General features: G+C 48.9%; 6 protein-coding genes across 6 annotated transcripts; 3 read left to right on the top strand and 3 right to left on the bottom strand.

The window, feature by feature from the left end:
* The first annotated feature begins 2,663 nt into the window (after positions 1-2,663).
* On the top strand, positions 2,664-4,568 carry VC83_07177 (uncharacterized protein). The gene is made up of 3 exons (XM_024470754.1): positions 2,664-2,735; positions 2,788-3,123; positions 3,177-4,568. The coding sequence occupies exons 2-3, from the start codon at positions 2,822-2,824 to the stop codon at positions 4,306-4,308; spliced, it is 1,434 nt and encodes a 477-aa protein (XP_024321996.1). The 5' UTR covers positions 2,664-2,735; positions 2,788-2,821; the 3' UTR covers positions 4,309-4,568.
* A 121-nt stretch (positions 4,569-4,689) lies between these two features.
* Positions 4,690-7,721, top strand: VC83_07176 (uncharacterized protein). The gene is made up of 3 exons (XM_024470753.1): positions 4,690-5,078; positions 5,141-5,910; positions 5,968-7,721. The coding sequence occupies exons 1-3, from the start codon at positions 4,773-4,775 to the stop codon at positions 7,127-7,129; spliced, it is 2,238 nt and encodes a 745-aa protein (XP_024321995.1). The 5' UTR covers positions 4,690-4,772; the 3' UTR covers positions 7,130-7,721.
* A 357-nt stretch (positions 7,722-8,078) lies between these two features.
* On the bottom strand, positions 8,079-9,947 carry VC83_07175 (uncharacterized protein). Its single transcript, XM_024470752.1, has one exon. It carries the CDS (start codon positions 9,449-9,451, stop codon positions 8,114-8,116), a length of 1,338 nt encoding a protein of 445 aa, XP_024321994.1. The 5' UTR covers positions 9,452-9,947; the 3' UTR covers positions 8,079-8,113.
* A 9,723-nt stretch (positions 9,948-19,670) lies between these two features.
* RPN12 (regulatory particle non-ATPase) lies at positions 19,671-20,935 on the bottom strand. Its single transcript, XM_024470751.1, has 2 exons — positions 20,357-20,935; positions 19,671-20,273 (listed from the first exon to the last, which is right to left on the bottom strand). The coding sequence occupies exons 1-2, from the start codon at positions 20,885-20,887 to the stop codon at positions 20,001-20,003; spliced, it is 804 nt and encodes a 267-aa protein (XP_024321993.1). The 5' UTR covers positions 20,888-20,935; the 3' UTR covers positions 19,671-20,000.
* A 619-nt stretch (positions 20,936-21,554) lies between these two features.
* On the bottom strand, positions 21,555-24,176 carry CAR1 (arginase). The gene is made up of 3 exons (XM_024470749.1): positions 23,397-24,176; positions 22,756-23,345; positions 21,555-22,693 (listed from the first exon to the last, which is right to left on the bottom strand). Exons 1-3 carry the CDS (start codon positions 23,481-23,483, stop codon positions 22,378-22,380), a joined length of 993 nt encoding a protein of 330 aa, XP_024321991.1. The 5' UTR covers positions 23,484-24,176; the 3' UTR covers positions 21,555-22,377.
* Positions 21,585-21,976, top strand: VC83_07173 (uncharacterized protein; the record flags this gene model as incomplete). The annotated part of the gene is made up of 3 exons (XM_024470750.1): positions 21,585-21,680; positions 21,732-21,791; positions 21,872-21,976. 3 exons carry the CDS (start codon positions 21,585-21,587, stop codon positions 21,974-21,976), a joined length of 261 nt encoding a protein of 86 aa, XP_024321992.1.
* Positions 24,177-26,821: the final 2,645 nt, after the last annotated feature.

Raw genomic sequence — 26,821 nt, 5'->3', positions numbered from 1 at the left:
GGCGGATAGCTAGATATTCAGGATAGTTTGTGGATAACTCAACTATCCAATATCCACTAGTTTCTGCAACTATCCATTAGCCCCGTCACATGGCAGCCTACCCCGCTTGCCCCTGTGACTCACACGTCACATTACTAGGCCCTGGTCCTGTAACCATGACATCACGTTACCGTAGCCATAACAGATGCATTTACTGCCACCTGAATATATCGTTATAATGATAATATCGCTATATTGATTATTATGTAATCCAACTATCTAACGTACTTTGCACCCGTGACCCTTGATCCAGTGCCTCAAGAGCGAATTCTAAACGCTCGAGGCCTCGTAAATACTCTGATTGAAGAGCCTCTTGTTCTTCAGTAAACTCAATCAGTACTTGGAGTGCTTGACGAGTGCTCTTCACAGAATGTAAAGAGCAGTCTGATTCTAACTCTTCTTCGTCATCTTCTTGAGTTTGCTGAAGACCTAGATGGTGTCCCATCTTGTATATCCCCTTCTTCGTCGCTTGGGTTTAGAAAGTTAGAATTGCCATAATGCCATGAATATTGCCAGCTCGTATAACTTGTTCATAGAGTTCGTTGATACCTGGAGGAGTAATTGGAATCGGAAGAGCAATCAGAATGCTAACAAGTGTAGATTTTCGAAAACAGTTATAGATTGTTGTATTTGTGACATAATGATTCCAGCTCAGAATCCATCGGACTGCAAAGTGTAGATTCATCGATTCGAGTGGGTTTCAATCTGAAGTAAAAGCATCAAGCATAAAAGAGAGCCACTGTCGCCAATAATGACATTTGAATGATTGAATGATGCCTTGATCAAGGGGCTGGAATCGACTAGTACTGTTAGCAGGAAGCCAACAAATACATATGTTCATTGGAGGAGGGCAAAGCTCAAGAGCGGTGTTATGAGCTGAGAAGTTATCCATCGTAAGAAGAACTTGTCGAGTCGTTCCAATATGTCGATAGAAAGCGTGAAGCCATTCGCTCATAATTGTTGTATTCATCCAAGCCTTCTGGCTCGCACGCCATTGCCCTCCCATTGATGGTATATCGATATTTCGAAGTGCGCACGGCTGTTTATATCGTCCAATCATCCACACAGGTAGGCGATCAGTTCCAGAAGCATTAACACAAAAGACAAGGCTAATTCGAGTTTTCTCCTTCTTTAATCCTGGAAGCGTTTGTGTTGCAAGCCCTCGAGATGGCATCATCTTCCAGTATAGGCCTGTCTCGTCCATATTATAAATGTCCTCCTCTTGAAATTCACCAGCGATAGTTCGTAGAGCCTTCATTTCCTCCTCTGCTGTTTCTGGACAAGAGCCTCCTTCACCGTGTTTTGTATGAACCTTGATATGATATCGTGCTTTAAATCGATGGAGCCAGCCAGTTGAGAAGTCTGGGCATTGTAGATTATCGTCATTTGGTAGTTGTTGCCAAATCTCTCGAGCCTTTTCTTGTAGTATATCACCGCTTGTAAAACCTCCACGTGATTGAATTCGTTGCTGCCATTAAGGAGTCGCTCCACTTCTGGCCACTGTCCAACTCGTAGTCGTGATCCCGTAGGTTGTATAGCTTTGAGAAGGCTTCGGGTGTTGTTGATGTGCCCACTTGCGTAGAGCTCGGCGTTGCTCAATAGTTATTGCAAATCGTTTCGTCATTTCAAGGTCTGAATAGGAACACCATAGCACGGATAAAGCGATATTTGGGAAAGGGAGCACCGATATCGTGAGTATCGGTAATTGTATGGTGGTGTTGTCGGGACCAGGAAAAATATCGCAATAATGAAGTTATCGCTTAATCGAGAATCGTTATAACGGTGCTTTACTATTCTAAGTGATCAGCACTTACATCTGTGCAAAGTATCACAACGTTGCAACTCAACATCGCAGCTTCCCATTTTGACTTCTACATATGAGATGGACCGACCGGACTTTATTATATAACCAGCACTACTAAGACTGATATACTTAAGTATCATCGATATTTCGTATCACGTGTCGTCCCTTCGTCCAGTCAGTTACAACACGCCCAACAATGCTAAGGCTAACACTGTGCCGTTATATCCATCATCCCATCAACCGTCTCAACCTCCTCATCCCCCTCTCCCCCTCATTCCCCTCATCCCCCTCATCCCCCTCATCCCCCTCATCCCCGTCATCCCCCTCACCCACTCCCCTCCTCCCCCTCACCCACAATATACTTACTACTGTACTCTAGTGGCTAACCGCAGCAACGTCGGGATGCCATTCCCGAACAAAGACCACGAATGGCACCCACAGACACAATGTACAATATGCAGGCAATCCTGTAGCTTGCTGCAAATGCTCTACTTGCAGCCCTTCCTGCTTACCCATCAAACACGAATAGCATCACAGCCCGAATTATATCTTTACGAGTTACGTTTACGGAGAAATAGAATAAGAGGCTTCACAGGCCAAAGTCGGCAATAGCGAGCGGCCCAAGGCCAGTTACCCGAAAGGCTTGCCGTCGATGTGTGGCTTTCATTTCGTCCTTCGGCTCTGGGCCGTATAGTAATCACTATTTTTGCCCACTTTTTTGCATCGGTTCCCGCGCTAAAGCCGGCATAAAACTAACTAACAGCTTCTGGATCTAAATGTAAGAAGTCACTCGCCTCCAGTTTTTCTGCTTGACCCAATTACTCATACATGTCTCTGGTTGCGCTTTGGAATTAGCATTCTTACTTATATCATCCCACATACAGAGGTGATGGTGTGGTTGCCTTAGACACCCGATGTGGTGATCCAGAGCTGACTCACAGCAGATACAGATAATCGGAATATTACACATAGCCAAGAATGCACGACATCTCCCAAGATGCTCCGGGGGATCGTAAAGTCATAGACAAAGAGAAGGGCGAGGCCCTCCCCATCCACAGCAGCGACACGTCGCCCGATAACGAGTCGTCGTTCGGGAAAGAAGATGGCGAGGAATACACAGGCGCTGCCCCTATATCTAAAACAGAGTCGAATGTTGTACGACGGGTTTTAACCCATCTATCTGCTAGAACCTCAAATGTCAGCATTGGCCCGCCGCCGGATGGAGGTTTCCACGCATGGCTTCAATGCGCCATGGCCTGTATGACGGTCACCACAACTTGGTAAGCGCATTGCATTTCTCTCCAAGCTCAACCAACCAACTAATACGTGATAGGGGCTTCGTCAATTCCTTCGGCATGTTCCAATCCTTCTATGTCGGCTTTCTTGATCGACCGCCGTCCGACATCGCCTGGATCGGTGGTTTCCAGGTCTTCTTCCTCTTCTTCGTTGGTACCTTCAGTGGTCGCCTTGCCGATGCCGGCTACTTTAAGCAGGTCATCTTTGTTGGCAGCTTCCTGCAGCTGCTCGGAATCTTCATGGCCTCGATATCGACGCAATACTGGCAGCTGATCCTCTCGCACGGCATATGCGTTGGTCTTGGCAATGGCTGCATCTTCGCGCCCTCTGTTGCCCTTGTCTCCACCTACTTCTCGACTAAGAAGTCTCTCGCGATTGGTATCTCTGCCTCCGGTGGTGCTGTCGGCGGCCTAATTTTCCCCTCCATGGTCCAGAACCTGCTCCCCAAAATTGGGTTCGCCTGGACCATGCGTTCGCTGGGACTGGTCGACGCCTTCTTCCTGCTTTGTGTCAACCTATTCGCAAAGCAGCGCGTGCCACCGCGCAAGTCGGGCCAGTTCCTCGACCTACAGTCCTTCCGCGATATGACGTACACCCTCTACGGCATTGGCATGTTCTTCACTTTCTGGGGCCTATACTTCCCCTTCTTCTATCTGTCGGCGTTCGCGCGCGACAACATCGGCTTCGATCAGACCAAGTCTATCAACCTGGTCCTCCTTCTCAACGGCGTCGGCATCCCAGCGCGCATTTTCGCCAACTACGTCGCGGATACCTGGACGGGACCGCTTAACCTCATGCTCTTCGCAGCCTTGTGTGGCTCAATCGTCATGTACACCATGACTGCTGTCCACGACACCGCCGGCCTATACACCTGGACCGTCATCTACGGGATGCCCGGCGCAGGAGTGCAGTCGCTCTTCCCCGCCGTTCTGGGCTCCCTGACGGCGAAGGACCTGAGCAAGGCCGGTGTGCGCATCGGTATGATCTTCACAATGGTCAGTTTCGCGGTGCTGTCCGGCCCGCCGATCTGCGGCGCGCTCATCACGGCGGGCAATGGCAGCTACCTGGGCCCGCAGCTATTCACGGCGTCGTCGATATTGCTTGGCTGCGGGCTGATGTGTGGCGCGCGGTTTGCGACGACGGGGAAGACTATTAAGGTCAGGATTTAGGTTGCTGGGGATGAGACTTTTCTGAGACTGATTGATACCCGTGCTTTGTGCTTTGCGGGATTATGATTCATGCATGGCGTGGCGTTTTGGGCATATTTATGGATGGAGCATACAGCGTTGGATGGCGCTTTGGAGCGTCAAAATTTTGCGCGCTGCATAGCTGAGTGCTGGGTTCCTAGATATACAAAGAAGGCATATGAGAGAATAGTAATAGATATATAATACAGTAGATAATATCAACATCAATATAAACAGAATGGTTTACTTTGAGCTCCTACTGGCTTTGGTTGGAGGTTGTTATTTGCAGAGTAACTGCGATCTAACCAATCAAGTTCACCCACCCCAATGAGCCGAAGTCCTCCCATTAAAAACCCACCTGTACTGATTCAACAACGCTCACAGTTCTCCCGAACTTCATCCGTCAACACACCCACCCGTCGCCGACGTCCCACCCAAACGCCCACATGTCGTCCTATCCCCCACCTCCAGCCGCATACTTGACCTCCTCCCTCTCTCACCCCAACCAAAGCGCCGACAACAACAAACACGACCCCCTCAACCAGCTTCACACCGCGTCCGCCCAGCGCTACGATGCTAACACGCGGCCTCTTCAGTTCCCCGGCCTCAGCTCCATCCCCAACGCCAACGCGCAGCAACAGCACGTAGGCAATGGCCGATACGGCGGAACTCCCACTGCCGCCCAGCTAGAGGCACAGAAGGGGAATCGCCTGCGCAAAGCCTGCGACTCTTGTAGTATCCGCAAGGTGAAAGTACGTGCCTGCTCCCCCCCGACCCCGCCCCCGCCATCTACAAAAAGCTAATCGCAATCCAGTGCGATGAGGCAGGCCCGCCCTGTCGCGCCTGCGCCGCCCTCGAGATCCCATGCACATTCGAGCGCCCCTCGAGGCGCCGCGGGCCCCCAAACCGACACGCTGAGAGCATCAAGCGGCAGCGACTTGAAGAAGGCTCGCCCTCGCGACAGTTCGCGACGCCGTCCCCTACGAGTCCCTCGAACGTCGCCGCGACACTCGCATCCTTCTCTTCACACGCCGTGTTGAGCGCCGAGTCCATATGCCCCTTCTCGATCCTAGAGCTGCTCGTCGACGACTTCTTCACATACATTCACCCGCTTGCGCCGTTCCCGCATGAACCCAGCTTCCGCGCGGCCTTCAAGCAGCGCGAGGACCTGTCGAACCCGTCGTTTCTGGCGCTACTGGCAAGCATGGTCGGAATGCTGGCGGCGTCATTCCCGCGCAAACCAATGATGCATCTCAAGGCGCAACACCAGGAGAAGCTGTTCTCCAGCTCGATTTCCCTGGTCGAGCGGTGCCATAAGGTTGCGGTGGAGGCGAGAGGGGCGGGATACCTGGATCGCGACTTGACTATGTATGATGCCGTGACGAGCTACTTTCTGGGGCTGGCGGGCGCGTATACGATTAACTGGCACCAGTGCAGGTTATACTTTGGAGAGACGTTCACGATTAGTCGTGCGGTGGGGGTGCAGCGCGCGAATGAGAATGCGAAGATGGGGGATAATAAGGTGGACTTTATTAAGCAGGAGATAGGGAGGAGGATGTTCTGGGTTATGGTCGTGGGCGTTCGGTAAGTCCTGTCTTCATCCTACTCTTGCCTCCTGGTTCACCCATCTAACTCCACCAGGTCAATGCAACAACTCGGCGCCAGCTTCGCCGAACTCACCATCCCTCCCCCGACTCCCTCAAGCCCCTACCCCCCGTTCCCCCTCCCCATCGACGACCAATACATCTTCGCAACCCACATCGTCGCCCAACCCCCCGGCGCCATCTCCAAACTCACCGGCTTCAACCTCGGCATCCAGATCTACATGACCTGCACCCCCCTCGCGACGATGGAACTCGCCTACGGAATCGACGAGCTCTTCGACTGGCCGCGTCAAAAGCGCGTCCTCGAAGAATGCGTCGAGAACGTAAAGCGCACGCTTGAAAACATCCCCTCCGAGCTCCGCCTCGAAGCCGGCAACGAGCCCGGACGCTTCGGCCACGAGCCGCCCCACGGCAGCAACTCCACCAACGACTCGCACCAGCACGGCACGATACACTCCTCTCCCCTCCGCGAAGACACGTCGAAACCGCTGTACTACCCGCACGCCCAGCCCCAAGGCTTCGGGCAGATCTATCCTCCGCCACCGCCGCCGCAGCGCCACACGACCAACGAGTCGCCAGTAGACGAGAAGCGCCAACTTCAGTACGAGATCCAGAAAGCCAATATTTACGCCTCGCAACTAGGGACGCGCAGCTACCTCGTCGAGAAATACTTCAACCTCCTCGACGCGCACGAAGCTAGACTCAACGCCGCCGCGTCCGGCCAACAACCCCCGCCACAACAACGCGAGAGCACCACCCATGACAGCGGGCGCATGATCAGCCCCACCGGCACCTTCCTCCATCCCGTCCCCGCACCACTAGAGATGGCCGTCGAAGCAACCTTCGACGCCATCGCAACACGCATGGCCGCCGAGCGAGAGACGATCGTCCAAGACCTGCTCCGCGTGCTGGGTAGTATCAGCCAAGTGAACATGGAGCCCAATGGCGGGTCATTCCTGAATAAAATCCGGCAGATCGCAGCGACGCTCTTAGATACGCCGAGGAATCATAAGGGACCGCTGACGAGGCGGGCGGAGGAGTATTTGGGCAGGTTTGTGGATGTGTTGATGAGGTTTGAGGGGGGAGGGCGGGGGAAGGAGGAGGAGGGGGAGAGTGAGTTGAGGAATTGGGCGGATTTGAGGGAGTATCAGAGTAGGTTTGCCAAGGGGGGTGGGTTTATGAATGATGAGGTTATTTAGTGGGTGTTTTGGTGTTGGTTGGTGTTTTGGTTGTTATTTATGAGACGGGACTTTGGGTGAAGGTGCAAAAATAGCGATGTATTGCAAGTCTCGTAGGCTGGTGACGGCACACTATACCAGGCGTAAATTGCTTGAATACTGCCTGGGGTTTCTCTAGTTGCTGCTCGTATATAACATATCTCGCGAAAGAATGGGCATGCAACCTGCTTCAAACGAAAAACATTGTTGATTTGTCCGTGGGATACACTTTTGGGACAGATTGGTGGTGTGGGCACCTCGTGAGCGGCATCTCAGGAACCCTATTCAGACGTTCAGGTGTTACGATACAGAAGCTCGATAGTTTCTCACCGCCACATACCTCTTCCTACCGCTGTAATTTCTTGTCGTCACAGAGCCATTCCTGTCACCGCCGTAGATTCTTGCCGCTACACAACTATTCCTGGTTCTACAGCTTCTTCCGTCCAGCGTATGGATACAACGCCCAAACCCAAGCCGCGGATAGATTCAGGCTGAAAATGGACTCCTTTGGACGTTCAATAGACGCCGCATTAGCTACTGACATCTTTTATAATACTATGGTCGCAACTCTGGGAACACATGCTTGCAGCCATTAAATATGTACCTTTACTATATACTCTATATCAACCATATATCCCCAACCACAGCATAAATCACTTGTAGTATTTCCATCTGGCTGCTTCCAGCCGCCGTAGATTCCCTCGCATCCAGCGACAAAACCCACAACCGCCGCGAAGGAGCCAAATCGTCGCCCGCGAGGAAATACCAGAACAACTTACAGCTCGTAAATATATAACACCCCTCCCAATGCCCATCCCATATATACCCCAAAACTCCGAATCCCCCCCCCTTCCAAAAAAACCCAAAGCAAAAACGCCCACCACATACCACACCCCCCTACCGCCTCCTCGCCGCCCACCCCGGCGTCTCCCCCCAATTCCAACTCCGCCTCCTCACCCCATCCGGTCAAGAAGACGTAAACCCATTAACATCCCTATACGACCAGCCCTTCCCCGCGCGATCCCACTCCTCGAAATTATACCTCTGCCACCCCGCCTCATCATCCCTCACCACGCCCATCCTCCCATCCTCCCCAACTCCCACTGCCCATCCGAGATCGTGCGGGCTGCTCGTCCGATCCTCCGCCCAGCCGACGGTTCTAGAGCGGCCGCTGTTGTTGTTGTTCCACTGATCCATATACCTGTCGTGCGGATAGTTACTCGCGGGTGCAGCATTCATCCCCACACTAGCGGTCGTCTCATCCCACTCCCCCAGCGCGTCGAAAGACATCATCGCAGCTTGTAGGTTGTGCATCTCCCATTCCCGCAACGGGTCAATCGCCATCCAAGTCTCATCTCTCGCACGCACCTCCGCCTCATAATCACGCACGCTCTCCCGCTCTCCACCCTCACTCACCCGGTCCGTCCCACGATCTGAAGCCGATACTGCGCGCGCGCGGTGGGTGTGTGGCGGGGTGATGGAGCGCGGGCCGGGGATGGAGGTGTAGAAACTCGTGTCGCGCCAGGGTTTCGGGCCTGGGGCGGCGTCGGCGGGGGAGGCGGGGGAGACGGAGCCGGAGCCGGTGTGGTGGTGATGTGGTGGTTGTGGGGGGTATGCGAAAGAGACGTCCGGGCTGACGATGGGAGAGGGGGGATTAGAAACACTGCGCGGTGCAGCCCAGGTTGCTGAGGGCGGGGAGACGGCGGACCAGACGGGGTCGGAGGACGGCCCGGCGGCACGGGTGGATGTCGTCTGCGCGGTTGTGGTGCTCCTGATTGACGGCGCCGGGGATGACCAGGGGAGGTCCGGTTCGCCGAGGCGGAAGCGCGATGGGAGTTCGGGGAGGGGTTTGTGTTCGAGGAAGTGTCTTGTCGGGCCCCAGCTGAGGTGAGGCGCGTAGTTAGGGTTGAGAGAGGATGTTCGCTGGGTGGCTGGCCGCTCGGGGTGGGGGTAGGAGGGTTGGAGCATGGTGTATTGCTGGTATGCGGGTGTTCTTGTGGAAGGGCGCATGAGGATCTCGGACCTGGAGCGGAGGGAGGGGCGGGCGTCTTTCTTTGTGGTAAGGCCGCGGCGCCGGGAGGGGAGGAGGAAGGTTGGGATTGTTTTTGCGAGGCGGGAGGTGGTGATGGGGCGGGAGGCGTAGGAGAGAGAGAGGTTGTGGGTGGATGTTGGGGCGAGGGAGATGCCGAATTCCATTTTCATGAATAGAGCTGGTGGTGGCCAGGGGGTTGTTGAGTTGGTTGGGGGTTGGCCAGGTCGTTGTGTGGTGGTGGTGGGTGGTGGTGGTGCTGTTATGGTCGCCATGTTCTGGGGCGGCGGTGAGGAGGAGGAGGCGAGGAGGAGGCGAGGAGGTAGAGAGGTGATAAGTGGTGAAGATGCATGAGGGATGTTTTGGTTTGGAAGGGTTCGAGGGAGACGGGATATAGACAAAGTATCGCGGAGCACTAGACGGAAGGAGGAGGTTTTGTCTAATGCACAGCCGACGATCGATCCTATTGCCAGGGCGTTCCCGGCGAACACCGCCTTACAGAGTACCGACTGCGCGCTGTCAGTTGAAGGGCACGGTATTTGTCGTATTCGAATGAGTAAGTAAGAGAAGAAAGAAGCGGAGAAGCTTCCTTGATCGTCTTCAATCGGTCATGTCCGACTACAGTCCGTATGCGGTGGTTGTTAGGACAGAGAGGAGTGGACAAGGGATGACGGATTTCCCTTAGCGAGGATGCTAAACCCTGACTTATTACGTCCACGTCGCTCCTTCCTCCCTTAATCCCCCACTTTAGTTGTAAAAAACTGTCATAATATAGCCGACTATAAGAACTACAGCAGAAGAGGATTGATTCACTTTTGCTAGTTCAACAAAAACAGTTCCATTTTTAGCACGTGACAGTAATAGGGGGCTACGCAATGAAACTCCCGCTAATGTGTTAACCGTCTGCTTTTGTGCATGTCGTTAGCTTAAAGATGCGTTTTAACCACTCTAACGTATAGAGATTGCTTGTCTAGCCTTTCGTATTCGCAGAGAAGAACCACTTGTCGATGACTAAAGGCGGAATCCATGATTAGAGAATGTTCTTGCCTTTAAAGATCCCAAGGGGCAGAAGGATGGTTCTGTCTACACAGATGCACTTGACCATTGAAACCTATTCCTAACAGCTAGGATGTGCTTGATCTTCGTACAAAGTATTCCCTTAGATAGGAGCTTCATGCTCAACTTAATATAGTATTCTTTACATTACTATAACATGTTACTTAGAAAGCCTTTGTGTTTAATCCCTGCCTCCTCTGTGTAATGGTGGGTGCACCAGATATGAGAATCTAGCCACCCAAGGAAGGGATGAATTTACTAAGACAACACACTGTCTTAGGAAACAGAGCCAAAGGGTTGTAGCTTAGACTATTCCACAACGCAGCAATCAGGTGTATGATGTGGTGAAGTGGTTTAGACAAGTTGCAACAAATGTTGAGTCTGAGAACTCAGGGGTAAGTCAGAGGTTAGCACCTCACTGACTTTTCAAAAACAGAGAATAACAAGATCAATGCTTGGAAGCTTGGAAAAGACGTAGAAGTATGTGCTAGTCGATTTACTGTATTGCCTGCTTGCCCTTTCTTAAGGAAAGGGCAATCCTATTTATGCCAAAGGAGTGTAGTTCTCTTATTTTCCATGACTTTCCATGACTAACCAGGCTTGGTAAATGTATTAGAAATCAAGTGCGACCCACAACTAGCTTGCTAATCATGTAGTGAACGTAAGAGAATCCCATAGAACCATCTCTTGGGTTCCTAGCCTATAGGAAGTGAAAAGGAGGTCCAAGGTCAGAGTACCTATAGACAAATTATGTCATAACTTAACCAATCTTGTGGGTAACTTGAGCGATGACGTGTAATGAATCATAGAGGGTTGTAGAAGCTTCTAGAGCTATCGTTCATGTTCCTAGGCCTCTAGTTGGTAGAGATATGCCATGTGGTAGTATTGGCCCACCCCCTTAAGGAGGAGATTTTCTTAATAACTTGTTCAATGAGTGTCCAAATGATATGCCGTGATGTATGTAGCATAAACAGATGTAGTAGAAGAGTTTGCAGCAATCGTTGAGTAGTATTGTTTCTGTTGTTGGTGTGATAAGCCAAGATATGTATGGTGACTTGTAGGTTTGAGGAGGAGATTTCTAAGTTTGCTCTTGAGTTTGATAGCAAACTGAGTGCAACGAATGTCAGTATGACACTCTGTTAAGTCAACCTTACATAAGAAACCTCTGTGTCTTCTATCATTTAGAAGTTAGCGTTGCATTTTGCGCACCACTTCAACAAGGTACCAGCTTATACACAAAGCAACATGTTGGCTATAGGATCTTAGGGAAAGGTCATGGCTACCCTAGCTACACCAACTCTAGCTATGCTAATACCCATGTCGTCTTAGGCGATCCTGCCTTAGGACGAAGACATGCCTAATGCTAAGCCAGTCATCATAGAACTCTAGGAAACCCTATTCGTTAAGTTGCCTAACACTTACTCTAGCAACCAACCACAAGGAACTTAAAGTGTTTCTGCTCTAGATCGAGCTATACTCACACTTTAATAACGAAAAGTTCCCAACTAACGAAAGTTATGCCGTATAGACGTCATCCTACCTTAGAGGGGAAGCCCTTCAATGGGTAGAACCCTTCCTTAAGGACTATTTCTAACATAAGAACACCTATAGCATGATGGCTACTACCAAAACTATGTTCGGTACTTAGAAGGGGTTTAAGAAGGAAATCTGCTGCATGTTTAGCGATATCGATGAGGTTAAGACTGTAGAAGACCATCTGTATGGACTAAAGCATACTAGTAGCGCCCTTACGTACGCTACAGAATTCCAAAGATATAGCAACTAAACTAATCAGGATACCAACGCGCTCATTAGCCATTACCATCGTGGACTAAAGAGCCATGTCTATATAGAACTTGCACGTATAGAACATCAACCAAAAGACATGGTCTTGCTCATCAAGCATACAGTCTAGATCAACAACCAGCTGTACTAGTTCCAGAAGGAATGACGAACTTACAACAACTAAAAGAAGAGTTATAAGTATTGAGGTAACGAAGCTCGAAAGAGAGACAACCATTCTCAAGACAACTGGTGGTTAGACCTAATGGAACCCGATGCCACTTTCAAGCAAAGCAACCGCCTACACAACCCTAATAAGGAGCGACAGCTTAAGGAACGTCTCTCATTCAATTGCAACAAGCCCAGCCACATAGCTAGGGATTGCAAGCAGTCAAAGAAAGAGAACGGCGGACGAAAGTATGGCAAACAGCTCAATGCCACTTAGCAGAGTCAGGGTACGTACAATGCCCTACGAGGACAGCTATGCGCTACGTTATAGCAAAAAGAGACCTAGAGTATAACTGCTTAGGATCTTGAGGAATTCAACACGTCAAACAGAGAAGATGAGAGTGAGGACTTAGTCACAGCTGAAGTCAGAGAGCTCACTAGCTTTTAGAAGCATTGGTTACAAGCGTTTGAGAGAAGCGTAAGTGAGACTCTCTTTAAGGAACAACTGCTAGGAGCAGTAAGGACCTTTAAGGAAGCTATGCTCTAGGAAACAGTCAATTAAGGAATTCCTGTGCTAAAGCCACTAACGAGCTGGCTAGGCACCACACAAGACTAGGAGGTTACAGTCTACACAATGAGGTGCCAACTAGAATACCCATGCTAGCAGGAACCACATAGAGTGAAGCCATAGAATGGCTAATATAAACTTGCAAATACAATGTCTAGGATGCTAACGCAGCAGGAAGAATATTCAACATATATCACCCTAACAAAGAGATCTATGAGGATTGAGAAAGCCTATTGCAAGTAATAGAGCAACTAGAGCTAGGGGAAGGATATAAAGGACTATAGCCTGTAGCGATCTAGGCTGCAAACAGTTAAAAGTTTAAGGAGTCCATTCCTAAGGCGAAAGGGAAAACACAAGCATGGGAATTATACCAATGCCTAAAAGGACAAGCAGAGGAAGGATCACCCACTCTACGACCATTAGAGGATGGTGAGTATAAAGGTTTCTCCTCTAATGAATAAAAAAACTAGGAGTCCTTAATGGTAGGCCAATGGCAAGCAACACAAAGAGGCCTAGTATAAACTAGGTATGCACTATGACAGGCAGCATACAGCTATATGTTGTTGCTAAGATACAACAGCAATACGTCCAAGCTATGATAGACTTAGGAGTAACGGGCAAATTTATAACGAAAAAAAGTAGCTGACACATACGGTTTCAGTATGCAACTAAAGACCGACCTATACCTGTAAGGATGCCTCCTTACCTAGATACTCGAAGGGCCCGCCTCAGAGCTGTTACAGTCACCACGGGCATGAAAACAGACTTCGTGCTGTTTCAGACCAGTTGAGGAGCACATAGCGAGTTACACTATAGTGGGGAATGGTAAGGGTGTAGGGTTCGGGGTTGATGCAGACCTGTTGCAGTGGAAGGTTCAGGGCTAGGGTTGGGATAACCGAGTTGGGGCTGTTTCGGGTATTTAAGGAAACAGACTCAACGGGGTTCCCCCTTCATCTTTTTTGTATCCTTCGTAGTAGACCTATAGGATAGCATCCATTTAGCCTCCGACTCACACTCTCATATGCTATTACTGTGAGCTGGGTGCCCTGTGTCCTTACAATACCCATTAATGGCTGTAGATGGAAAGCCCATCTCAACTAATGAACGATAGATTTCAGGGAGCAATGATATTTACTAAGCTCAACTTACGAGGAGGGTATGCTTTGGTTCGAATTAAGGCTAGGGAAGAGTGAGAGATGATTGAATTGGCTCAGAAGATCAACAATCGTCACTATGAACGGCAACTCGAGAAGAAAGGGGGACCACCTAGTCAACACTGGACTCAGAAGAGAAGACAAACAAAGAGTCATTGGCCCCAACCTATAGAACTCGACGCTACTTTCAAGCCTAATGGCAAACCCCACAATCCCAACAAGGAGCAACAGTTCCAAGAACAGCTCTGTTTCAACTGCAATAAGCCTGGACACATAGCGCAAAACTGCAGACAGTCAAAGAAAGGGAATGGAGGACGAAAGTATGGCAAACAGCTTAACGCTACAAGGTCAAGGCGGGTGCAAGGCCCCGCAAGGACAGCTATGTGCCACATTGAAGGGAAAAGATGGAAGGACAGTTCGAAATGAGGCTGACCTTCGAGTCTGCAGAAGTATCCGAAGTATAATGTGAAGACTTCGATACTCAAAGCAGTAGGACAAGGTATAGTAGTTCAGGCTCCAAAGCATATACTTTATACCACAGGGGTCAAGTGGTGAGACTAACAGGTTGGCCAAGTGGTTTGACTCGAAGTAAGGCAATGCAAAGTAAGTCAAAGCAGGAGGAATTGCAAGAAGGCCAAGTAGTGTATAATTTGCTAGCTAAAGATCAATAAGAGACATGAGCAATAAGTGCTTATTGTAATGGTGGGTGCACCAGATGTGAGAATCTAGCCACCCAAGGAAGGGATGATTTTACTAAGACAACACACTGTCTTAGGAAACAGAGCCAAAGGGTTGTAGCTTAGACTATTCCACAATGCAGCAATCAAGTGTATGATGTAGTGGAGTGGTTTAGACAAGTTGTAACAAATATTGAGTCTAAGAACTCAGGGGTAAGTCAGAGGTTAGCACCTCACTGACTTTTCAGGAACAAGGAGTAACAAGATCAATGCTTGGAAGCTTGGAAAAGATGTGGAAGTATGTGATAGTCGATTTACTGTATTGTCTGCTTGCCCTTTCTTAAGGAAAGAGCAATCCTATTTATGCTAAAGGAGTGTAGTTCTCTCATTTTCCAAGACTTTCCATGACTAACCAGGCTTGGTAACTGTAGTCGACGTAAGAGAATCCCATAGAACCATCTCCTAGATTCCTAGCCTATAGGAAGTGAAAGGAGGTCCAAGGTCAGAGTACCCCTATAGACAAATTATGTCATAACTTAACCAATCTTGTGGGTAACTAAGGAGCAATGGTGTGTAATGAATCATAGAGGGTTGTAGAAGCTTTTGGAGCTATCGTTCATGTTCCTAGGCCTCTAGTTGATAGAGATATGTCATGGGTAGTATTAGCCCAGTAACTAAGGAGTGATGTCATGTAATGAATCATAGAGGGTTGTAGCAATCATTGAGTAGTATTGCTCTTGTTGTTGGTGTGACAAGCCAAAATATGTATAGTGACTTGTAGGTTTGAGGAGGAGATTTCCAAGTTTGCTCTTGAGTTTGATAGCAAACTGAGTGCAACAAATGTCAGTATGACATTTAGCATAAATAGGATTGCCCTTTCCTTAAGAAAGGGCAAGCAGACAATACAGTAAATCGACTATCACATACTTCCACATCTTTTCCAAGCTTCCAAGCATTGATCTTGTTACTCCTTGTTCCTGAAAAGTCAGTGAGGTGCTAACCTCTGACTTACCCCTGAGTTCTCAGACTCAATATTTGTTACAACTTGTCTAAACCACTCCACTACATCATACACTTGATTGCTGCGTTGTGGAATAGTCTAAGCTACAACCCTTTTGCTCTGTTTCCTAAGACAGTGTGTTGTCTTAGTAAAATCATCCCTTCCTTGGGTGGCTAGATTCTCACATCTGGTGCACCCACCATTACATGTAGATGGAGAGCCCATCTCAACCAACAACGGAATGGTGACCCACGAAACAGTCCCATTAGAAATGGTTATGCTATGCAGACACAAGGAAACAGTACAGTTTGATATCTGTAACGCTGACTTCTAAACGATAGAAGGCACAGAGGTTCTCTTGCGTAAAGGTTTACTTATCAGAGGAGGCAGGGGATCAGACACAAAGGCTTCGAGTAACACGTTACTAGTATATAACAAATACTGTATTGAGTTGAGCACGAAGCTCCTATCTAAGGAAATACTATCTACTTATATAGTGGCGTCGTGCCTAGTGGACTCTTAGGATTCTTCTCATCATCCTGCGAGTCCGTCACGTGCCTAGTGGACTCCTGGGAACTCACTCGAGTCCTCGGAGTCCTGGACTCTTAGGACTCTTCTCATCATCCTGCGAGTCCGTCACGTGATACTTTTGGAACTACTATTCCCCGCTGCCCCTCCAGGTACCAGGGCCGGTCTCATGCGACCTCCCTCCTTCCTGTCCTGTAGTTGGCCAGCCTTCTTGTTCCGTCGTAACAATATCGTGCACATGGACAATCATGCATGCATACTTGGTGTACCGTGGCTCAAGAAACACAACCCCCAGATTGACTGGCGGAAAGAGAAAGTTGTGATCATCCAGTGCGCGTGTGAACAATGAAAGGACACGACGCAGAAGGAGAAAACGTCCAAAGACCGGAAGGAGTTATGTGCGACCACCGAGGCTGATGACCTAGCCCAGGCATCCTCACTGAAGCAAATACCAGTGGAGTATAAGGAATACGAGCAGTTATTCCGGGAAGGCGCTAATGAAGAGGCGCTTCCTAAGCACCAACCATGGGATCATGAGATACCAACCATGGGATCATGAGATACCTATCATGGAAGGAAAGAGTCCACCGTTCAGACTAATATATCAGATGTCAGTAGCAGAGCTAGACGTACTGAAGGAATACATTGACGAGAACCTTGCGAAACAGTTTATTCGACCATCGACATCACCAGCAGGAAGTCTAATACTATTTGTGCTAAAGAAGGACAAGAAGCTAAGACTCTGCATAGACTATCGAGGAATGAATAATCTCACTATGAAAGATAGATATGCTTTACCTTTGATAAACGAACTACACGACTGGTTCCAGGGAGCCAAGATATTTACCAAGCTGGATCTCAGAGGCGCCTATAACCTGATTCGAATCAAGAAAGGAGATGAGTGGAAAACAGCATTCCGCACCCGCTATGGCTTGTTCGTATACTTGGTTATGCCCTTTGGTCTAACAAATGCACCAGCATCCATGCAGAGGCTCATGAATGCAGCTCTCCATGAATACTTGGATGTGTTTGTTATCGTCTACCTAGACGATATCTTAGTCTACTCAGGAGACCCAACGGAACACATTGGTCATGTTCGGAAGGTATTACAGAAGTTAAAGGAGCATCGGTTACTCCTCAAGCCAGAAAAATGCGAATTCCACAAGGATCAAGTAGAATTCTTAGGCTACATTGTCGTAACGCATGGCATCAAAATGGACCAAGCAAAGGTCATGGCAGTGTTGGAATGGCCAACACCAACCACGGTCAAAGAAGTACAAGCCTTCTTAGGCTTTGCCAACTTCTACCAGAGGTTTATTATGGGATATTCCAAGGTAGCTCAACCACTTACAGAGCTTACGAGGAAAGACCTCCCGTTTGAATGGACACACAAGGCAGAAGCTGCTTTCTAAGAACTAAAGAAAAAGTTCACAGAAGCACCTATCTTAGCTACATTCGACCCTACAAAGAACATAGTCCTAGAAATGGACTCTTCTGATTTCACGATTAGAGCATGTCTAAGTCAACTAGCCAAAGATGGAAAGCTCAAGCTAGTCGCATATTACTCTAGAAAAACTGTCACCTATAGAGCTCAACTATGACATCTATGACAAGGAGCTGATGCTAAAGCAGTCGCATACAGCTTTCCATCCCTAAACAGATGGCTAAACAGAAAGACTGAATCAAACCGTTAAACAATACCTACAGAGTTATGTCAACTACCAACAGGACATTTGGGTTCAGATATTACCTATCGCACAGTTCACATATAACAGCGCGATGACTGAAGCAACAAAAGTCTCACCATTCTTTGCCAATTATGGCTATCAGCCAGAGGCATATAGACAACCACGAGCGGATGAATCAAGAGCAGAACAAGCTATGATTGCCGTGGAACAACTCAAATCGTTCCATGAACAACTCGCGACAGACATACAATTCTTAAATGAACGATCTGCCGTGTATGCAAACAAAAAGCGCAGTATGGTCATTCTCTAGTTGGAGTTCTGCATCAGTTGCAATCAGGGTGTTTCCTCTTGCTGGTTCTAACAATAAGACATGAAAAACTAGGTGTAGTCTAGAGTTCTTGGGTAGCTTCAGTCTGTAATTAACTAAGTTTTTGTTCAATATTTTGAATGGTCCTAATTTCTTGAAGTCCAACTTCGTATTTGGTCGTTTCGTTTTGATGTGTTTCTGGAGTAGATATACTTTATCCCCCTCCTTGAAGACAATTGTTGAATACGAAGTCGAAGTGATCCTAGACAAAAGGTTAATAGGATGCAAGGAAGAGTTTCTGATAAAATAGAAAGGTTATAAACCTACAGATAACTCGTGGGAGTTAAGGGGAAACCTCAGCTGCCTAGGGTTGCAGCAAAGTTCCACCATCGCAACCTAATGTTCAAAGAAGCCAGGAGACAGGACTGCGAAGAAGTCCTGGTCAGGGGCTATGCCCTCAGAGGCAGTAGTGGGAGGGGTGTGCAAGAGAGTCCCTTTGGCCTCTGCCTCCCTACGCTCCTTTTCCTCCACTTCATCTAGTTTGTCTATGGTTTTTAGACCATGGCAAAGCATGTCCTTAGCATAGGAACAGAACAAGTGCTGCTGTTTACAAAGTCGAAGGATCTTGGCCATTCCTCCTCCTCCTCTTCCTGCAAACGGCGCTCTTCATGTGTAAGCCTGTCCTAGTTGCTAATAGAGGGACCACTAGCATCATACTGCATGTTAACACGAACACATTCACTATAGCGTTTCAAGTCGTTAGAAACTACACACTTTGAATGTTTTTTTTTCTTAATGGCTACAAGATGGCATCTCGAAGCCAGTGGCTGATATCCTTTAGGAAAGAGCAAGACGTTCTTTAATTGACACTATATTAAGTAGATAGTATTCCCTTAGATAGAAGCTTTGTGCTTAACCTAATATAGTATTCTTTACAATACTGTAACGTGTTACTTAGAAAGCCTTTGTGTTTAATCCCCTGCCACCTCTGTCAAGTCAACCTTATGCAAGAAACCTCTGTGTCTTCTATCGTTTAGAAGTCAGCGGTACATTAGGGTAGAAGTGAGTTTGGTGTTGCGTTGTCAAAATTAAGTTACTAGTATAGAGTTCTTTAGCTATTTCCTTCAACAACCAATGCCCTAGAGAATAGCTGCTAATTGTCAGGTTTTTAATCCACTTTAATCTGTTCTTGCGCTCCTGATAAATTCTGTTGCTTCTAGCAGGCTTAGGGACATGTCAAACCTCCATTAATACATTGCGTCACTAAACTCTTCGGCAACCCTAGTGCTTTCTCAGCGTGATATGTGCTCTTGTACTTCTTAGATTAGACGTCTAATACTGCCTAGGCTATTAAAGTTCCACACTTAGCAACCCCTAGGCTTTTATAGCAAACCATTGTTGAATTATTTATAGTTATCAGAAGTCAGTGGGGTAAATTCACCGCGTTACACCATCCCCTGCGTTACGCCATGACTTATGTTAGCATAGCAAGGAGGGAAGCAAGAGGAGTGCATGGCTCTTAGTGCTAGCTATAGCAGCGGCTTAGATGGCAATAGCGAGTAGTTGATCAATTTAAGTACCTTTTCATATAAATTACTATGTAGTGCTAACCTACAAAATTTGGTGGTTGCGAATGCCGTTTGCTTCCGCGAACGCTCTTTGATTACCCCGACCCTATGCAATAGGGTCAGTTCCGACGATTATATCTCTGTATTTCCTTGGGTACAACAATGAAAATTACTCCTCTAGCATCAATGTAGTTGCATCCGGATCAAACCGCAACGATTTTATCCCCCCCCCAATGCGTCTCTAAGGGATCGTACACCCATACGCCAAACCCCGGCAAGCCATCCATCCATTTTCTTCCTCCCCGACTCCCCAATTACAACGCCCCATCTAAACAATCGTCTCCAGCTCCCTCGCATAACCCAGCGTATTCTCAATCGCCGCATGGCTAATCTCCCTCTCCTCGCCCTCAGCCTTCACCACTGCCTGCGCAGGGAAGTAGATCCGTCCATCCCTTACCACCCATCCCCTGCTCTGTGCAAACTGCACCACGGCGCCCTCAGAGTCGAGGAAGAGGAGGTCCTTCGTGCTTGAGACGGGGAGGGAAGGGTATGCGCGCTCGGAGCACGATGCAATTTCGGCGCGGATGCGTGGGATCAGGATCTATTTGCCAAAACGTCAGCTTGCTGCTCACTCAAACTGGATAACTGGAGGAAATGCTGGGGGGTGGGGGGGTGTTTGCATACCTCTGAAAAGATGCCAAACTCCTCACTCGGCACCTCCCTGCTCCTCATCGCCTTCCACACCTGATCATAGCTCCCCTCCATCAGCCATCTCTCCAACCTAACCGGATACCCCAAAAACGCATCCCCCTCCACATCCGCGCCCTGAATCTCCAGCGCCTCCAGCTCCGTATGAAACCCCGCATAATTCCCCTTCACCAAAAGCAACAGCAAAAACAGCCCCGTGATCTTCGCCCTCTGCGAATCAGCAGGTGACAAGACATTGGTGGGCAGGTTGTAGAAGGGCTCGAGAAGGTGGACATAGCGCGTGAAGGCCTCGGGGTCTTTGGCGCGGATGGCGGTTAGGGCGGCGGTTTCGAAGAGGGAGCGGGATGCGAGGAGGAGGGGGTGGGGGGTGCTGGGGAGGGGGGTGAGGGCGTTGAGTTTGAGGAGGAGGAGTTTGGCGCGGGAGAGGAGGGCGGAGGAGGCGCGGTAGTCGGAGAGGGGGGAGGTTTGGAGGGTTTGGAGGATGGTGTGGAGTTCGCGTTCGGCCATGGTGGTGGTGGTGGTGGTGGTGGTGGTGGTGGTGATGGCAATGGCAATGGGAGATGTGTGGTGAGGTGAGGTTGGTCGTTGGGTGGATTGAGATGAACGACAGCAGATTGTGTGTTGTTTGTGTGTGAGGTTGTGTAGCTTACGGCAGGCAGGCTACAGACGTACTTGTGCTCGCCTCCGCAGTTATTCCGGCCGCGCCCAGCGCCCGCAGCGTCTGAACAAGGAAACCTTTCCTTGTTGATGTTTCCCATCATCCTATCAATCATCACGTACAACGGTATCATGGCCGCCATACTTCAACCCCGCATTCCCACAATCCATACTTGAATCTTTGCACCCAAAACCGCCTTGAGGAACCAACACATTGATCCAGCTGTTACGGCTATAGTAACGTGACTCGCAGTTACAGGGCTAGGCTGTAGTAACGTGACTCATAGTCACGAGGTTAGGCTGCAGCAGCATGTCTCAGTCGCGAGGCTAGGCTGCAGTAGCGTGACTCATCTAATGAATAGTGGATAGTTGGATAGTTAGATGGATAGTTGGATAGTTGGATAGTTGGATAGTTGGGATAATCCGAACTATCCAGCAACTATCCGAACTATCCATAAGGCACGACGCCACTATATAAGTAGATAGTATTCCCTTAGATAGGATACAGAGATAAGATCGTAAAACCAACCAGCTTCCACAGGAAAAGATGTCCGGCAAATCCAACTCCAGCGGCGGCGGCGGCTCCGGCTCCTCCAGCAACTACACGCCCTACACCACCACCGGTAGTGGCACGAACAGCCAGGTACACGCCCCATCTCCCCCGCTCTCCACCAGCCTCCCTAACCACTCCCAGGGGAATAGCTACGACACCCGTAGTCAACCCTCCGGGTCCGCGTACCACTACAGCAACACCGTGAACCATGCCTTGTTCCCCCTCTTCCTCCGTTTCTAAATCAGACATGGGGCCAAAGAGAGAGAAGCTGACGAGTACAGAACGGGAGCTATTACTACTCCAACGGCGACCAGTCGACGTACTACGACGACGGGAAGGGGTCCGCTTCGTACACGGCGCCCAGTGGGAATGTGTACAAGAAGTGATTGCGTTTCTGGCGTGGATGTCGGTAGGCGCCGTGGTGGATGGTGTTCGTCTTGGAGCTGCTGATACTGAGAGCCTGGGGTTCACGGTGTAGCTATCGATGAGGTTACTACGACTGTCATTACCGCATTCTGATAGCTACACGTAATAGCACAAGGTGACTGTGCACGTAATACAAACTTTCATGACTTGTGCCATTCGTGCCTGAGAACACCCACAACCAAAACCCAGCATCATAAAAAGTATTCTTATATATAGTAGAAAATATAAAACCAAAAATATATGCGGGAGTGTAGCTTCTAGGGTACATGCAATTGCGCCCCCATCTAATTGCAAGTCCTTCCTCCAATACCCCAGCACCTGCCGTCCCAAAAAACTCCCCCAAAAAACCCCACCCTCCAACCTACAACAAACTCTCCCCCAACCCGCACCTCACGACCGAGCACCCCGCTCTAACCGTCTCAAACGCGCCTACACCCTCCAACCCCGGCTCGAGCGACGGATTCACCTCAACCAAGTCCATGGCGACAAGGCTACCAGTCTCGTGCACGCACTCAGCGATGTAGTCGCCCTCGCGCAGGGTTAGGCCGCCGCGGACGGGGGTGCCGGTGCTGGGTGCCCATTGGGGGTCGATGGCGTCGACGTCGAAGGAGAGGTGGATGGGGGTGTCGGTGCCGATATGGGCGAGTGCCATTTCCATGACTTTGCCGATGCCGTATCTGTGGGGGTGGGTTGGTTAGCCGGGGGGTTACGTATAGATGGTAAGGGGAGGGAGGCTTACCTGTCGATATCATGCATGCTGAATGCCTTAACGCCATGCTCTCTCAAGAGCACCTTCTCCGCCCTATCCACATCGCGAAGACCAATGTAAACCAGCTTCTTCAAGCTAACCTTCATCTCATCCTTAACCCATCCAAACATACTTTCATCATCGTCCTTCGCCAAGCCCGTCAAGAACGCAACCGGCATTCCATGAATGTTCCCCGAATCCGACATCTCAGGCGTATTAATATCCGCATGGGCATCCACCCAGATCAGCGCCATCTCCCTTCCCAACCTCTCGCGGGCGGCCTTGGCGGTACCAGCGACGGAACCAATGGCAATGCTGTGGTCGCCGCCGAGGGTGAGGACGCAGCGGCCTGTGATGGCTTGCGCGTAGACTTGGTCGCAGAGGGCGCGGGTGACGGCGGATACGGCGCGGGGCTGCTTCATGCCGCGGTGGTCGGGGTCAGAGGATGGGTCGGGGATTACGTCGGAGTAGTCGTGGACTTTGCCGTCGTGGTGGATGTCGTAGCCCAGGTCCTCGTGGAGCTGGGTGAGGAGGCCGTTCTTGATGAGCTCGGAGGGGCCGGCGTCAACGCCTGCTTTGGTCTGCGGGGTGCGTGTTAGATGGTGGGAAGGAGAGGAGGAGGGGGAGCGTACCTGGCCACCCGAGAAGCCGACTGCGACGACGCCGAGCTCGTTGCCTCGCGTGAGGAACTTGGGCTTGACCATGCTGGTGGTTGTCATTGTTGCGATTGCGGGGTGATTAGACACGAAAAAGGTATCCTCGTCACGATGATTACTTTGTTGAGTATTATCTTTTGCTTTTGGGGTATTCTCTATTCGAGAATGCCGGTATTATTAGCTGAAAGAGGTGGTGGGGCAGGTAAAAATGGGCGGGCGTTGATGGGGGAAGGGTATGACGACGACGACAGTGATTTGGAGAAGGTACGATTTTGGAGGGGCAAGAAAATGAAAAGGGAATTATGAGAGGGGCGGGGAGAAAGACGCTTTTAATATAACTTATATGCGGGATTTGATAATTAGACTAGACCCCTAAGTGCAGGTGAGTGTCTGGTAGATGGGTCGCACATGATTGTTGGGTAGATTGTTTGTCAAAGAATTGTTATTCCTGCCTTTAGGGAATTATCACGAACATATCGAGTAGACCTGCACTTAGGGGAATGGGAAGTGGCAGAATGGCTAGGTTGGGGATAGGGCAGGTGAAGGCGGAGAGAAGGAGGAGTAGAGGCAGAGAGAAGGTGAGAGCTGAGAGGGTGGATTTTGTGGGTGTAGGCGGATCTGATAACAAACTAGTACGTACTGGAATGTTATCAGATCCGATTATACCCGTATGTCGTGTGGCCGCCTAGTGCCATGACTTCCCCTGACTTCCCCTTGACTTCCCCGTGACTTCCCCGTGACTTCCCCGTGACTTCCTCATGACTTCCGCTAGTGGTGCTGTTTGATCTTTATGGTGACCTAGGTAGAAGTACTAGAAACCTTATCCCAATCAAATTACCATGAATACAAGTGTAGCAATTTGATAATAGTATCGCTGCTTTAAAGTGAGCAGCTATAGGCTGTTATTAAGACTGTAGGCCCTTGTCAAAAGCAGTGTACGTCTGTCTATAACTGCTGTGTTAGAACCAAAGGTGTTTTTAACTACAATTCTCACAGATGATAGCATAGCATTAAACTGCTTCTGCAAGGACAAGTGTACAACTATATACTCTATCCAACCTTCTATCCCGTTTTGTCCCTTGTGCTATAAGCTTTGGATTAGAACACTTTGCTTGTAAGGATGCCTGTCCCTCAGTGACGGAAAGGATCTGAGTCGGGCAGGTTACGGTCACATGATAAAAGTTAAGGCAGGTTAGCTGAGTCGGACCTGTTTCAGGTACTTAAGGGGATTGACCCAACGGGGTCTTCTTTGATTCAAGGGCAAAAACTCCATATACCCAGTAAAACAATAAATAAATTCTATATACCCAGTTCCATCCCACGTGACCCGTCCAGGGCGCGGGACCAAGCGTCCAAGTCTAGGAACTTGCTACCGTCGACAGGGGCAGCGAGTTCGGCTAGGAGGCAGGGGCGGGGGAGGCGGGGGAGTTTGTGCCTCGCGCGAGGGCTTCCGAGGGGGGTTTCGAGGGGGTCGGAGGAGGGAGGGAGCCTGGGAGGTGTCAGCGGGGTTCTGTGGTGGAGGGGAGGAAGGGAAGGGGGAGGAGGTTTGGGGGTCTCAATTGACCCCCAACTTACCGTGCAATTGAGCTGGTATATTGCCAGCTCAATTGCTTCAAAAAGGCCATATGAGAGCATGTACTCTCATTGGCTCGTTAACCTTTCCAAAGGAGGGTTAGCGGCCGACTGGGTAGATGGAGTTTTCTTACCAGTTTACTGGGTATATCAAGTTTTTGCCGTTGATTCAATCTAGCTTATTATTCTCCGGACTGGCTTCTTGGCCTCTGTGACCATCGTACCCGTGCGGCCCAAAAGTTTCCACAGGGTCTGTGTGTAATAAGTGGGGCGTGGAAGTACTTGGAGAAAATAAATGTACATACTCTACATACTTGTACTGATCTACCCACGAAAGTTGTTCCCCCCATTGACTGAAATACACCGCTCCAACTTGTCCTTAAACGAAGCACATAATTGTGTAGATTTCCCATCCATTTTTTTCCCCCATTCTTCCTCAAGAAATACCCGTGCATGAGCTCTTTCAAACTTCCCTCCATTTAATGGTGTATAGCCGTCAACCTGATCCTTGAGATAATCAAAGGCATTTTCAATAGGGTGCAAATCGGGAGAGTTTGGAGGCCAAAATTTCACTCTATAGATTCCCTCCTTCTTCATATAATCTTCCAGTCTTTACTTTTCGAAAGTAGGGGAAGAGAAGAGGAATAAGAACCATCTCTCAATATAGAAACCAATCAATCCCGCCCTTTGAAACTTCTTGCCCTTCTGATTGCCGTCCTCTATTCCATGTCTCTATATCTCCAAACTCTTGTGAAGCAACTCGTGCCTTTTTCCATTTGCTTTTGCCATTCCGAATATCTGCATTTAGAGTTTCCATATATCCGTACTCAAGAGTTCCAACTGTTGTTGCTCTAACAAGTTCATTCTCTGCTTTTGATTTCCAATATGCATTTATCTCTCGTAGTTTCTGCACATGTATCTGCTTCTCTTCTATACTTTCAGGAATCCATGAACGAGAAGGGCGTAAGATAGAGGTTTCTGAACTCATTGCTCCCCAAAACATAACTTGAAATAAAGATTTCTTCTGTTGAATTGCCATGCTCTCTGCTGTTTGACCCCGTTGAACTGTTATCCGTCGTTTCTTATGTGGATTCCCTCCAAATTGATATATGATTCGTCTGAGAAAATAAAAATTGATCCAGCTTCAAGTTCGGATAGTGCCCATTTGCAGAATTTCCATCGTACTGAAGGAATGATATTATCCAAGTAGGGCTTGAGGCAGATGTTTTTCCGTACAATAGGTTGTGGACAATACTTGAGTGATTCTTTGCAACTCGTTCAATAATTGATCGTGCGTAGGGTAGATTTTCCTTATTAATAACTTGTTGAAAAGTGTCAAATGGATTTGCAAGTAGCAAAGATCGTATGCGTAGTGACTCTTCAGAATCCTTTTGAATTGTCTGTGGTCTTCCGCTTCGTGGCTTTGATTCGAGGTGTTGGAGAAGGTTGTGAATTTCAGTATTCCCTGCCCTTTTAACAGTTTGGTGCCATATATATGCAATAGAGTCAGCTGAGATTCCAAGCTTCTTTTCAATCTCTCCATATGATGCGTTCATGTATACACGCAAGGTAATAATTGCAGCACGTAGTGGTATTGAGAATTCAGCCATTGTTGAGCATTACTTCATTGCTTCATTCACTCTCATATTCTACGCGTGTACTCGGGTACAAGTACATGGTACTTGGTAGATTCCTACAATCTAATTGGCTGTTGTGCACAGACCCTGTGGAAACTTTTGGGCCGCACGAGTAACACACACAAGTGAAACGATCACTAAACTTCCCACCTAAAATTGATTAATTTAGAAGATAATAACTTAAAAACAACT

Source organism: Pseudogymnoascus destructans (assembly GCF_001641265.1).
Source record: "Pseudogymnoascus destructans isolate 20631-21 unplaced genomic scaffold scaffold_18, whole genome shotgun sequence".
Taxonomy (NCBI): Eukaryota; Fungi; Ascomycota; class Leotiomycetes; order Thelebolales; family Thelebolaceae; genus Pseudogymnoascus; species Pseudogymnoascus destructans.
The sequence above is the reverse complement of the archived record's forward strand: the minus strand, read 5'-3'. Positions and strand labels throughout refer to the sequence as shown.